Source organism: Lycorma delicatula, chromosome 6 (assembly GCF_047948215.1).
Source record: "Lycorma delicatula isolate Av1 chromosome 6, ASM4794821v1, whole genome shotgun sequence".
Classification (NCBI taxonomy): domain Eukaryota; kingdom Metazoa; phylum Arthropoda; class Insecta; order Hemiptera; family Fulgoridae; genus Lycorma; species Lycorma delicatula.
In genome coordinates, this window is record NC_134460.1 from 5826069 (window position 1) to 5841399 (window position 15331).

Sequence of the window (15331 nt, forward strand, 5' to 3'; positions counted from 1 at the left end):
CTGCAACTTGTATGGATGGTATTGCAAGTCCTTCACTAACATTCTTCGAACACTTGAACTATGCAATTGTAAAGATGCTGAGAGACAACGGATTGACCGATATGGACTTCGTGTAACAGCATCTTGTAAAGCTTGAACATTCTGTGGTGTACGGACGGTTCGCTCACGACCTAGAGGTTTCTTTTTCATTGCCGAACCAGTTTCCTCAAAATTAGATATTTATATTTTAATTGCATGTGCTAATGGAACACTGTCGTGCCGTCCCAGATTAAAATGACGGAAAAATTCTCTACGTGCTCCCTCCACACTGTCATTGTTTTTGTAAAACGCTTTGATAGCAAATGCACGTTGTGCACTACTCCAAGGATCCATGACAATTAAATGGCAGGTTAGGTTAGAGAGGCTGGCGCCACTTATCAAGTGGTACCAATTGCCCACGGCTACCAACACAACTTTCAAAATTTCCCGTTTATTTGAATCACCCTGTATATCTCTATACAGCTTTCTTAATTCAGGGGCCCTTAACATCTGTATCTCTTATTTGTGTGAGTGTATTTCTGGTAACCATCATGATCACCGGGCCAAGATACATTGTTAATTAGAATCCAATAACATAATGTTAGTCAGGTAACATATCCAGGAGTCATTAAAATATGAGGGTTATTTTTTTTCAAGGTCCATCGGTTACAAAATTAAAACCACAGTGAAAATAAAAACTTGTTTATTTGTAACAAGCACTTACATAGTTACGCTATTTCTCTACATAGTCGCCACTCCGATTTAGACTTTTGTCGTAGCATGATACCAACTTTCCAATACCCTCGTCATAGAACGGAGTCGCCTGTGTTTTCAGCGTGATCAAACACTTCCCAACGAAAACGCTGCAGGAGCTTTTTTGTTACAGCTGCAGTGTGCGGCCGAGCATTGTGATTAAGAAAGACAATGCCTGATGACAACATTCTGAATTGCCCTTCATAGACGTTGAAGAGTCACACAGTATGAGGCTGCAGTGATGGTCATGCCACGTTCGATGAATTCCACCAAGAGAACTCCATTCCAGTCCCAAACACAGTAGCCGTACACTTTCTGTTGGAGAAGATTCGCTTGAACTTCTTTGGTTTACTGGAAGAATGAGAATGCACCCACTAGGATTGTTCTTTTGTTTCTTCAGTTTCGAAATGGACCCATGTCTCGTCCCCTGTGACACTTCAGTTCAAAAAATCTTCTCCTTCATTTTGGTAGCGCTGGAGAAACATTAGGGAGAGGTGTCCATTCTCTTTGTTTTGTGATGGTCAGACAGCATCTTGGGAACCCATCTCGCACCCAGTTTGCGATACTGAAGTCTCTCACTCACAATGGTGTAGAGAGCTGACCTTTAAATTTCAGGAAACGAATCACTCAATACAGAAACTGTGAACCGATGATTTTCTCGAATTGCCTCATCCACTCAATCAACGAGATCAGTGGTTGACACTCGCTTCCTTCCCTGACCGCCTGCATCATGAACATCTGTACGTCCTGCTTTGAAGTTCCTGCACCATTGCCGCACTTTGCTCTCACTCATTAAAGGTTCACCGTACACGTTACTTATTCGTCTATGAATTTCAACTGCATTACACCCCTCAGCCTAAGAAATCGAATTACCGCACACACTTCACACTTGGCGGGAGATGCTATTGTTGTAGATTTGTAAGTGCTAGCTGCGTGTTCAGAACTAAACGAAGTGACGCGGCGGGATTGAACGCCATACTAGGGATGGTTTGCAACACATATGCGCAAAGCTTCATCTGATTTTTGCACGGGTTTTTATTTTGCGACCGATCGGACCTTGAAAAAAATAACCCTCATATATCTGATCCAGTCAGACCTCGGCTATTGTGTACAGGAATTCTATTAAAACATTTGTTATTCTGTAATACACTGTTAATTTATAATACAATATTCTATAAAACTGTGAAGATTTTTTTAAAGTTATATAATTTATTTTATTTCTGATATGGTTTCATTAATAATTCAATTTCAGTTATTCTTACTAGATAAGAAGTGCAAATTATGTAGAAATGAGAAAATTCAAATCATTAACACAATGCATGTGAAAAAATGATTTATTGATCTTGTTGAGCACATAAAATTTGATACAATTTTTTTTTATTTTATACTTAATTTAAAATAATTACTTATTTTATTAATTTAGGTACCTTTCTCATAAGTTCCATGGTAAAGGACCTGGCAAGAATAAAGTTGAAAAACGTATGAAAAAGAACGAGCAAGAAGCTGTAAGTAAATCATAAATTTTTTTTCTATGATCCTGCTCATTTTAAACTAAAAAAATTTTTTACATGATCTGTGTAATTGAAGTTATATAACTTCAATATTCTTATAAAAAGCAATTTGAATAAGTAATTTTAATGAAATTATATTTACTGAAAACCCTTTCTATTTAAAAATTTATTTTGAGGGATATTTCAGAGGATTAAACTGAGATAAACCTTACCAGAAGAGAAATTTAATTATAGTGAGAATTTTGTACATAAAAATTTATTGCTTACTAAATAGATGGCAGCAGCAAACTCAGTCACTACTCCAAATACACAGTACACTAAAAGTACACAGTACTAAAAGTGTGTGTAATAATCATAATGTCACACCACACTAAATGAATTTTATGATTTTTTTATATATGCATAAATGTTTCCAAAAGAATTGTTTTGTAGTTGTTGGTGTTTTTTAATATTGTAAAGCAAAAGTAGCCATCTTTGTTAAAAGTAACAGTAGATTTTGCTAATTATAAATACAGAGACCTAGATACACAATACTATTAAAGGAAAACATATACAAATGATTGAGACTTTATTTTTAAAAATGCATCATTAAACATGCGTTTTAGAAGGCCATGCTGTTCAGAATTAGAGAATCAAAAATATAAGCAAAATATTTATGAAGAGATTATTTGTAATGGATTGTTCTGGGCGAAAAACGCTTTTGCATTATCATCACCCGGACACAATATATTTATTGTAATAAACATATATCATATTTTATATCTCATTAAATAATAAAATTTCTAACTACTATTGGCATGAAAAACACTACAGTAATCTAGATGTCTGAGTATAAACAGACAAAATTGAAGAAAGCCATACATAAGGCAGCTAGAGCTGTTAAGAAACTATAAAACACAAGATAAAAACATGTCATTATTGCATAGAATAATCGTATGTTAGCCGCCAGCTTTAACTTGCAACGCAGTGCCGTATAACAGATACAATCCACAATGATGTGATGTACTGACACAGCAGTCGCAGCGAGCACAAACTGGTACATCTGTTTTGAGTTATCAGATATCCTTGAGTGAGCCTAATGTGCTCTATTCACAAACTGCAGATAATAATCTCCTCCTGACTGTTATTTATTAATTGGGTGAAGTTTATTGTTCATGGCCCCCAATCACTTTGCCACTCATCACAAAGTACCCTCTTCAGGAAATGAACAAGATTGTTGCAAGTAACGCAGCTAGTAAAAGGAGGCTGAAAACAAGCCTCTTTTGCCACAATACCTACTCGGTCATTGCCTGAAATTCCTATATGGCTGGGAATCTAGCAGATGCAAAATATCACATGTAATCTCATAAACAACAGGATATCTGGAGTATACATCACTAATTGCCTTTAAGGCACTCATGGAATCTGACCAAACAAGAACATGTCTAAATTTTGGGTTAACCAAATGTAAGGCCTTATTAATGCTGCAGTGAAAATACTGGTGATGCTGGGAAGGACTACAACAAAAATACAGCCAACACAATTAATGTGTTTAGTGCCATCTGTCTAAATTGTAACATCAGAATTCATGCTATTTATAATATTGTAAAAAAATTTTTGCAAATACTACAATATTATTATATTTGTTATGAAAATAACAGGATTTGTGTTCTTTTTATTATACTGACAAAAGATCAAGGCAGTAATTAATGAGAGAAAGCTGCCAAGGGAATAATAACATAGAGCAACAGTAAGGACTGAAGGTAATTGTATGGTTAGAGCTGAGAGAAGCTCTGATGCCTAGCACAGCAGTTGATCTTTGCTGTTCCTGGTATCGATTAAGATGCTTGTTCACAAATACCACACCAAAAGGTTGGATGAGTTGGTTGCACTTTAATCCAAGCCACGTAGGAGCATATCATTTGCTTCCATCTGTTAAAAAGAGATGGCTCACCACTGTGGGCTTAAGCAAAAAGCATCTGTGGCAAGATAGATGAGTAAGTGATGGACTGCATTGAGTATCTATTGTGTTGGCCCACGCCAACGAATAAGTTACACAGACATAGTGCAAGCAGGGACAAACTAGAGCTCTATAAAAGCGCAACATGCATACACAATCAGCTCCCCAACAGGTATAAGACAGAACTCTCAGCATGTCTAATATTTTAAAGCATTTTACCTTTAGCTCCTTCAGATGTACCCATGCTAGTTGTTGGTCAAATGACATAGAAATCTAACTCGCATGCATGCTTCGACAGATTCACCATGTAAATACAGTTGAGGATCAACATGTACCCACCGGGAAAAGTAAATGCACTTTGTTTTTTCTGGGGAAAACATGAATCCAGTAGATATATGCCACAATTCTAAGCAGGTTATTGTGTTTTTAAGCAGCCTCTCACTTGTAGCTAATGTTTTACATATACATAAATTGAAAAATCATAAAAACAAAGAACACATAGCAGGATTTTGCACACAGTTTATTTTATTTATGGCTATCGCAAACAATGTAAGGACACTTCCCTGGGGTACTCAGTTTTCCAGTGTGAAACATTTAGATACTGTCGTTCCAACTCTAAACACAGAAGGACCAGCTGCTGAGGAAACCCCTGACAAATGCGACGAGATTACCTTGTACATCCCATACATGAAGTTCATTTAGGATTCCTCCATGCCATGTACACCTTTTGCAAATAAAAAAAATACAGCAACCAGGCATTGTCAAAGTAAAAGCGTTACGTATATCAGCTTCCGAGGCAAGTACATGATTAATAGACGATCTGCCATGGGGGAATCAGAGAGTTTCTCTCAAGGTACCAGACTGTTCATTCTATCACTTTGCACAGGGTATAAGGAAATAAGACAATAACTAGTCAGGCATGATTTATCCATACCAGGTTTAAGTACGGAGTGGCCTTGACCAAGAATCTGGAAACACCTGGTCAGGGAATATCCTATTGCAGATGTATGAAAGATGTCGTAGTGCACTATCTGGGAGATGTGATAACATACTGAGCCTGATATTATCATTTCCAGGGGAAGTGTCTTAAGAATTATTCTGGACATACCTTATTTCATTATATGAAAAGGGGGGTATGCTTAATTCATTTTGCAAGTCTCCAGTCACCAACAGAATATTTTCTACCTGCAACTTACATCTCAAAAACTCATGTTAGTACGATGATGTAAGTGAAACTGCCGTAAACGACCTTCTAAATGTGGTTGCTGAAGTGGTAACAAGATTTTTGCGACTTTGCAGTCCAATTGGTTGCAGTGAGTACTGATCCACACATGGTTTGAACCTTTCTCCATACAACACAGCAACGATGGTGTTATACAAGAAATTGATTTGACTTAATTCATCCAAGAATTCTGTTTAGAATGCTTAAAAACTCGATGGAAAACAGCCCTCACGTTGCAGAAAGCGCAGATCAATTCAGTCATCAGGCCTCAATTAAAATTGCATAAAGCCCTACACCGATCCATTAGTGTGTGACTGCAGTCCGCAACCACCAAGGAACAGCAGGGCACTTCGGTTTCCTAGATGTTAAAGGGATGAATTCAATGGTACTATTGAGAATTCAGTATGTAAAATTAAGTTGGTGGATCACACTACTGCTTTTGTCATACTGACCAAAGGAATCCTTGTACCCAATGCAGTCCGCTTTCTAAACCACTCTTCTGAGTAGCTGACACTGATGCAAATCACTCTTACCTACTGAGATTACAACCGGTCTATGATCGCTTACAGGTAAGACGTGGCAATAAGGTTGCTGAACATAGGGACAGATCAATGCAAGATGGTACCAGATGAAGATGATACAAATGTGTATGATCCATTGTTCAATAAGCAAAGATCTAAGTTCTGCCTCAGTTGATCAACTATATTTAGTCTTACCATATGTCCAGGATTAGCCTGGACAGTCCGGGGTTTGAGAATTTTATGACTGGCAAGGATTTTTTTTAATTTTAGATTTATGTTCAACATCGTGTTTTTAAACATTCTCTTACGGCCGTGCATATCTTAGCCAACCGTGGAGCAAACGCCAATGTCAGTTTTGATGGAGGTGTGGCTGCCGGTCTTGCCACAACTTTTTTGTCTCGTCGTTTAGCAATGGGCAAAAGAAAATGTGTGTTTAAAGTTAACCTGCAAGAGGAATACAAATTTTTGCAATCTTATAATGACAGTAACAATGAGTGTGTTCATTGCATACTATGTACTGGAGAATTTTCTGTTGCACATTAAGGAAAGGGTGATTGAAGATCGCATTAAGCAGCTAAACATGGGAGTGCCATTAAATGCTATTGCTTCAGCAGACAGAGATTTTTTTAAAGGCAAAGATGGGAATAACAATAACGGTGATCAAGAAGCTACATTTTCATACCACACTGCTAGACACGAACTCGGTTTCAAAACATCAGACTGCACATCTAAACTGGTTAAAAAGTTATATGATCCAAAATTTTCATCTGCTAGAACAAAACCGAGGCAATTATTGTTAACATTATTTTGCCATTTATATTTGATAATATGTTGCATTCTTTGTAAAACATTAATTATGTAACAGTAACAGTAGATGGCTGAAACAGAAGTGAAGTAAAACTTGTTCAGATTGTTGTAAGATATTTCTGTTTGGAGGAGGGAATTCAAGTTAAACTTTTAAATTTCGATGAAGTGTCAGATTAAACTGCTCAAGTTTTGACTCAGTATCTTTTGCAGTATGTGAAAAAATACAATTGAAGAAAAGTTGGTTTTTTATACTGCTGATAACACATAACACTAACAGTAATTTGGTGGAGTGAAAAGAAAGGGGAATGAAAATGTGTTCAGAAAAGTTCAGTGTGATTTAAATAGACCTATTTTAGGACTTGGTTGTTCAGCCCACATTGTACAATTCAGTACAAACAGCATTGTGATTCTCTACCCCTGGACATAGAAGTTATTGTTATAAAAGTTTATAAATATTTTCACACAGTAAGAGTAACAACTTAAAGAATTCTGTGAATTTGTGGAAACTGATTATAAAATAGTATTAACTCATAGTAGCACAAGGTTCTGTAGTTTGTTACCTGCAATAGAAGAATTCTTTCCATTTTTGATGCCCTAAGATCATAGCTTCTTATCTTGTGACAAATGCCCAAAATTATTATTTAATTTTTTTTTAAATCTAGATAGTGAACTGTTTTTGAAATTTTTATACGGTACTCTACAGTTATTTAATAATGTCGTTATGCAATTGGAAGCTAATTCTATCACAGCAACAGAAGCATTTCAGACATATTATGAATTAATTTGTCAACTTCAGGAAAGAAAAATAAATTTATATCATCTGTCAATGATGTTCAGCGTAGACAATTTTTATAATTTAGTATCCAATAGAGTTGTGGAGAACCAGTTTTGATAAAGTTAGTAAGTCAGTGGTTAGATTTGCGACTAAAATTGCCTGGTCTGATGTAGAAGAAAGTGCACAAGTTGTTAATGAAATTATAAAGGATTCCATAAATATTGATGATGACCTGCTTGATGAACGTACATTGTTGTACCAGGTAATTCAAAACCAAAGGATAGGTTGTGGTTCAAGTTATGAAAAAGTACCAGATACTATTGGAAAGAAGTGGAAAGAAATTTTTAAGGTTTCAAAAGACTGATATTTCATATTGCAATATTTCTAAAATGGTTGAGTTTGCGATGTCTTTGCCTGGGACATCTATTCCAGTTGAGAGTTTTTTCAATTACAGGGAACATTTGGTCTGCAAAAGACCTACCTTCTGTATCTACTGTTAAACATGTGCTAAATGTTAAAATTAATTCAGAACTTTATTGTTGTAAATTTTATGATGTAATTAAAACAAACAAACCATCTCTGAAAAAGTAATTTCTAGTGAAAAATACAGCTGAATAAATTAAGTTTAATGTTTCAGAAAACTGTTAAGAATATAAGTAAATTTCAGAAATATGTCCTGGGTTGGTCCCAAAAAAATATGGTAGGCCTAACTATATAACCTCGAGGAGTGAGCCTTAAGAATAGTGATGGCCATTGAAATTTCCAATTATTAGACAAGGTATGGCAATTTGGGAAAACAGAATGGATAGATCATCCTCATTGATATCAGAATTTGGAGGAAGATATAAGTTGTAGATATTCATTTGGAATGGCGCCATTATCTTCACTGCAACTGTGCAGGGATGTTAGTCACTAGCAGAATACAGGCGGCTATTACAATTTCCTTCAGGAAAAAATGACACCCTCACGTCTTCTGCCCATGTTCTTTTATTTTTCATACTAATTAAGTATGTTGTAATTAATATTTAAATAAAACAGTCCTTAAATAATCAAAACTTCCTAATTTTAGCTCCCTGTTAAACTCGACCCCTTTTATTGTAATTATGCATCTGGTTTTTAAATCTGTACGTAAATGCCAGGATTTATTGTAAATGTTTTAAGTATTACATGGGAATTATTTTATACTTGTCACTCTTGAAGTAGTTCTGTATTAATGTATTCATCGCTAATCCCAACTGTGGTTTTACTTCAGGGAGCAGTCATAAATTGATTGGGTGGAAATTGCCATCTGTATCGTTTAGAGATTTTATTTTAAATCTCTTCCGTCACATAATTCTTCAGCCTTTGGGCATTGATTTGAATTTAGGAAACAAAAAAAGTCTGTAAAACCCATTTGATGGAAATAGAGGCAGCAGACACAGTTATTCCATTTTTGCACAAAACTGTGTGTGGGTGCATTGTTATGGGGCAACAGCCAAGATCTGCTTCACCAAAGTTCAGGCCTCTTTCTCCTGACACTTTCTTTTAGGGCTTTTAAAAATTCAAGGTAGTATTATAATAGTTAACATCAAGCTAAAAATGAACTTTACTGCAATTCAATGCGTCCCCAGTTTTTTGGTTGGAACATAACAGCATGAACAAAGCTTTTGCAATCATCTGTTGGTTATCATGCAGGCAAATGATGAGTAGAACAGATAAGTTCATAACTTTTGTGACAGACATCTGTTAATGTAATGTTAAAGACATTGCTGAGTGCAGAACAACTAATGTGCATTTATTTTTAAGTGAATTTTTAATTCACTAAAAAATCATTATAGTAAGTTTGTTTTTAATAATTCATGAAGTTCTGTCAATGTTTTTCCAAATATTAGACCAGATTTTCACAGGAATCCTTTCATTGTAAAATTTGTGAAATTGCACTAATAAGTCGCACAACTTGAAGGGAATAAAATACGAGTAGTATGCAAACTATACTATAAACAAATAAACTCTAAATGGAATATGATTGTCACTTTCTGCTTCGTACAATGATATAATTACATATCCAGTTGATAACTGCTAAAATTCCCATTGTGGCGCTGCCTTCTTTTTGCTTTATGAATTAATTTACCACATAAGCTTAAAACTTGTGGGAATATGAAAATTAATATTTTTTAGTATATGAAAAATGCCAGTTGCAAATCTCTGACCGGGATTTGAACTTGGAATGCATTTTATTAAGAAAGTTAAAATATTTTTTGAATGGACCTCATTCATGCATTTTCTAGTTATTAGTGCAGTGGCACCAATTGCATATCACTAAATCGGGTAACTTTGAGACAAATTCAGATAGTTTGAGATAAAATTATTAGAGGTATTGTCAAATATAACAGATTTAAAGTGAAAAATATAGTTTTTGATATTAAAAAAAAAATTTAATTCTTTTAGATATCACAATGGGTTAATTAAATACTTTTTAAAAGCAGTGCCTTTTTCTTAGATAAATGATGTTAACATCTGATGTGGCTTTGAATGCAATCTAGGCCTTTATACCATATACAACTTATGTATACATAATTTTAACATGGTAAAACGGATATAGTTTTAATTCATTTATCATCATCTAGTTCTCTGCATGCAAGCAGGTCCCTTAGGCCATCATTGTTTCCATCTTTTTCTGCCCTAAGCCTTCTTTGTCATTTCGCTTCACTAAGTGAAATCTAAGTAAAACTATTTGCTCACAGGTCTATGATCTTTGCTGAGGATGCTCACTTTTCCTCTATATTTGGTATTGAGCTGCTTGCAGACCAACTGATGGATTTTTTCCCAATAGCTGTTCAATAACCCAAGTGATAAAATGCCTATTGGATAAATCCAGGCTCAATAATCCCTATATAAAATCTTCTGTATTCATGTTCTTTTAACCACAAGGTTATGAATTTTGTGCTGTCAAAGCCATTTGGTGAAAGTATATAAAATAAATTTGTTCATTAATGCTTCCTGCTCTTGAGATATTAATGTACTTTGTTTTTCCTTACCCCCAGTTTTGCTTCTTTCTGTTTTTATTGCAAAAATATGTGATATTTTCAGAATATTCTGAATTAAAGCCGTTGAAACCATCTGCTTTTTAATTGGCACATTATATTCACTATATATTATTCACTTTATGTACATTAAATGTTTTCATACTTTTATGGAACAAAAAGAAAATAATTGGTTATAGTTGCATTTCCTTATCGGATATTAACAAAACCTGCCTGATGTTTCCTCCAGCTTTTTCCTTGATCTGAAGTTTATATACATTGACAAAGTAATTTAATGGTTCCACTCATTATTTTAACTTTGCAGTATAAAATAAATTATATTAAGAAATTTAATTTTCTTTATTGTTTGGTTATCATATAATTGTGTAAATTGTTCTAGCATAAGTCTGATTTAATGAGTTCATTTTAAAAAATATATAACTATTTAACTGCTGAAATTTATGATTCCAGTTAATGAAACAGATGAGTTCAACTGATACTCCACTGGGTACTTTAAGCATGTTACAACAAAAACAAAAAGAAACCCAGTCTGCGTATATAGTTTTAAGTGGAAGCAAGCATGTGCAGACTCCGTAAGTTTTGCATACATATATATTATATATATATATATATATATAAAATAGTTGATATCAGCTTATGTATACATAAATGTATTCAATTTTAACATGATAAGACAGATTTAGTTTTAATTCATTTATCATCTGCTTTTCTGCCTGCAAGCATCCTTATGCTTGCTGATGGTACCTTATGCCATCATTGTTTCCATCTTTTTTTGCCCTAAGCCTTCTTTGTCCCCTTGTAATTTCTGATCTTAACCCTTATTAATTTAATACTTTTCTTCCTCGCTTCCTTTCTCCTTCTGCTAACCCTTCCAATGCAGTTATCAAGATTGCACTTCCTCTAAGCTTACCAGTCTCCTTTTGTTTCGTGTATTTCCCAAATAAGTGCTTTTCCTCTTTAATCATGTTCACTACTTCCTCATTCCTCACTTTTTCCATACTTCTCTGTAACCATATCTCAAAAGCCTCCATCCAGTCCCCCCCCCCCCCCCGTTTCCTCAATGTTCAGGCTTCATTCTCAGACAACAAGATCATACATTGGACTATGACATACATAGGGTTTAGCTAACATCTTCCTTAATTCTTTAAGTCCAGACTTTTAATATATACTAATTTCCTCTTCTTACTGAAGCCTTCTTTTGCCATTCCTACCTTTCCTTTTATTTTTATTGTGCTGTTACAGTTTTCTGTTACATAGTTCCCAAATATCTGTAAGTTTTTACTTTTCTTTTCTTCAAAACTCACAACTAAATCTTCTGTCCTTACCACTAAATCCTCTTTGTTGTTTACCTCCATTAATTTTAATATTTTAATTCATAGGTTTATACGTATGGACGACTAGCAAATTCAGTAAATTTATAAATGCATTATTAGAAAAAATTGAAGGAAAGTCTGTAAAATCTGAAGCATTTTGTTAATGTTTATTCTAAAAAAAAAGAAATTTCTATAATTGAAAAAAATATTTTACTGCTATTTCCAAAACTATTTTTGTTTAGATACTAAATACTTTCTTTAGATATTAAATTAACAGTGCTTGAGTGTATGATAAAAATCAATTATTACAAGTTCTTAACTGTGTACTTTATTTGTTAGATTTTATTAAATGTCAATATTGAGTAATAAGTCATGAATTAACTGAAATTATTATTATCGTAGTCCAATTTTATAAGAATTTTTTTTTGTTTCAGTGCATCCATTTCTAAAACGAAGTTGTAATTCATTTTCAAAAGTGAATTGTTAGCAAGTAAGTATTTCTTCAGTTGGTAATTAGTAAATTTTTCAGCTTTTTACTAGGTGTGAAACTGGAATTTTTGTATAGAAAATACATGTTTCTCTTGTATGAAAGTGATAAAAAAATGTTATTCGAAATATTGTACATCATTAGCTGTACACTTTTCCCATCTCTCTGACAATTTATATATGCCACGCTAAAAAATCTGTTGCTCTTTCAAGGCATACCAGTCATAGAGCCATTTTCATAAGAAGTGAAGCGCTGCTTAGCAAGTACGTGTCCCAGCAATGCATATAAATAGTAGTTGGACCGAACAAGTTTGGTGAATAAGCCGCATGCGAAAGTATTTCCCAACTGAACGCCTTAATTTTTTCCTGGACCAGTATTACTGTGTGTGTTGGTGCATTATCATGAAGCAAAATCACTTTGTGTTGCCTTTTTTGATATTCTGGTCATTTTTCACCCAGTGCTTGATTCAATTGTTATCAGTAGTGTTCAGTATTAACTAACGGTTTTGCCAGTTTTAGCAGTTTATAATAGACCACACCCTTCTGATCCCACCAAACATAGAGCATCGTCTTCTTTCCATAGCTATTTGGCCTTGAAATCGATGTCGATTGTTCGCCTGGAATTACCCCTTTTACCCTTAGGATTCACAAAATATATCCACTTTTCATCACCTTTTAAAATTCGATGGAGAAATTACTTTTTTTTTACCTGGCGAGCAGCATTTCACAATTGATTTTAGATTTTGTAGCCGTCTTTCATTCAGTTCATGTAGAACCCATTTTGCCGTCTTCTGGATCTTTCCCATGGCTTTCAAATGTATGGAGATGGCTTCTCGTGTTACATTTAATTCATCCGCGAGTTGGTGTTGCGTTTGAGCGTCATCCTCATCCAAAATTTTTTGCAGTTGGCTGGCCGTCTTCAAACTTTTTTGATAGTCTTGATGTTCTTTCTTCGTTTCTCATGTCAAAATCACCACTTTTGAATTTTTTAAACCACTCAAAACACTGTGATTTGGCCAAGAGCATGCCCACCATAAGCTTCGACAATCATTCGATTCGATTCTGCAGCAGTTTTCTTTAAATGGTAACAGAAAATCAATGCCGTCCACAAACCATAGTTTGTAGGTAGAAAACTTGACATGTTCAACGCTAATTAAGACTATGCTGTTGTATGAAACTTGTATTGTTGCGAGTTGAAAATCTGTGTCAGCTGTAAAAGAAAGAAAATGAAGCCATTGATGCAGTTTGACAGTAAATACATTGATAGTTAGGTCCAGGGCCATCTATGGGCAAATTCCAGTTTCATATTTACATGCCTGGTATATTAATCTAGTTTATTTTTTAGTATTACACTATTAGAGTAAATTATAATAGGGTTGACAGCAGTTCAATCCTGATGTGGAGATAGAAGACATAGGGAATAAATGCTGCAAAATTACCTATGGTTCATTCTATAAAAAATCAGATGATTGGCACGATTTTAATAAGCAATCCCATTATTTTTACTTTTCTTCATTTAAATAATAGACATCAAAAGTGGCATTTTAAAAAAAGCTCTTTCTTGACAACTGTTTATAGTCAAATTATTAATATAAGAGCAAATACGAAGTATGTCATTCAACATAAATAATCTATTTTAACTTCCTTGTTCACACATATTCAATATATTTTTTAAATAAACTTCACAATTGTGATAAAAAAGAAAATAATTGTTACTATAATTCTAATAATGTGATTAATAATATTGAACTTTGATATTTGTTTCAGGTCTTACAAATATTTGTTTCATCAAGTCATTTCTAATGAATTATTCTTTCTTGCGTTGTTGAAGCAGTTAAGAGTTGTTATAGACCTGTATATAAACAAATTATTTAATTAATAATAAACTACTTGCTATAATACATTTTCTAATTTTATAATTGTTTTATCCATATATTTGTTATGGTTTTGACAATTTTTTCATTATTGATCCACCTAAGAATCGTTGCCTTACTTCAGTTGAATTTTTGCCACAAATACGCTTACAGCCTACGAATGGGTGAAGATGCTGCCTTCACATAATTGCATAAGCTCTGTCTGTGCCTTGGTGTCCTGGCACTCAATGCAACTTATCTTTATTGTACTTTCTTACACCAGCTGAAATTAAACCACTACTGGCTTGGTACCTATACTGATAGTGGAAGATATGCTTGCTCTCTTATCACTTTACTTGGTTGTAACACAATAAGATATGCTCAGGGATATCTATATCTGAGGCATTACACCTCAGATATGCTTAATCAGTTTTATGACACTAATTATTGCATAACAAAATTGAATAAATTTCAACAGAAAGACTGTTCTGTACTTATGGAGACTTAATTATTTGGAAATTCTCTGGTAAGCATCACACACTTCAATTCTTCCCTCATCATTAACCTCGTAACTATCAACAAAGACTGCTGGACTATTTCTGGTTGTCAGGTGTGAAATCTCTTTGTGCTATCTTGACCCTAACGTAGACAGTGAATGGATGTAGCCATGAGTTTTAAAAGTAGAACTCTTTTAAGTATCAATATCATCCTGTTGATATTTCTGTGGTGTGTATTTATTATAGTAGTTATAGACTAGTTACAACCGTTTAATCTAGATAGCAGTAATAAGATTATGTACTGAGTCCTATTTATTATGTTTTGCAGAGGATTATTTTAAGTACATCATTTAAGGTTATTTTGGGTTAACTAAGTTAATACATGTATAATTTTAAAGGTAATTTTGTGAATTATTATTTATAATGACAATTGAAAAAGTTAAATTAAAAATACAAGAAAATAAAAAGTTGTTTTTAGAATTAAGTAAAATTTATTACTAAGAAGTATAATTTACCGAGCATATTTTTGTAGTTACTTGCCTAAAATTTTTAAACATGCCATTTTATAGCAAAACATTTTGGCTCTTATAATACCTTTAAATTCCTTCCCAGC

At 33.9% G+C, this 15331-nt stretch overlaps 1 protein-coding gene across 1 annotated transcript in view; it reads left to right on the top strand.

The window, feature by feature from the left end:
* The window catches only part of LOC142326180 (U4/U6.U5 tri-snRNP-associated protein 1), a 98990-nt gene extending 84721 nt beyond the window's left edge, over positions 1 to 14269 (top strand). Inside the window, exons 14-17 of the mRNA XM_075368449.1 lie at positions 2195 to 2276; positions 11020 to 11141; positions 12317 to 12372; positions 14136 to 14269. Coding sequence (XP_075224564.1) covers positions 2195 to 2276; positions 11020 to 11141; positions 12317 to 12344 — 232 coding nt within the window. The 3' untranslated portion in view covers positions 12345 to 12372; positions 14136 to 14269. The remainder of the gene's footprint in view (positions 1 to 2194; positions 2277 to 11019; positions 11142 to 12316; positions 12373 to 14135) is intronic.
* Positions 14270 to 15331: the final 1062 nt, after the last annotated feature.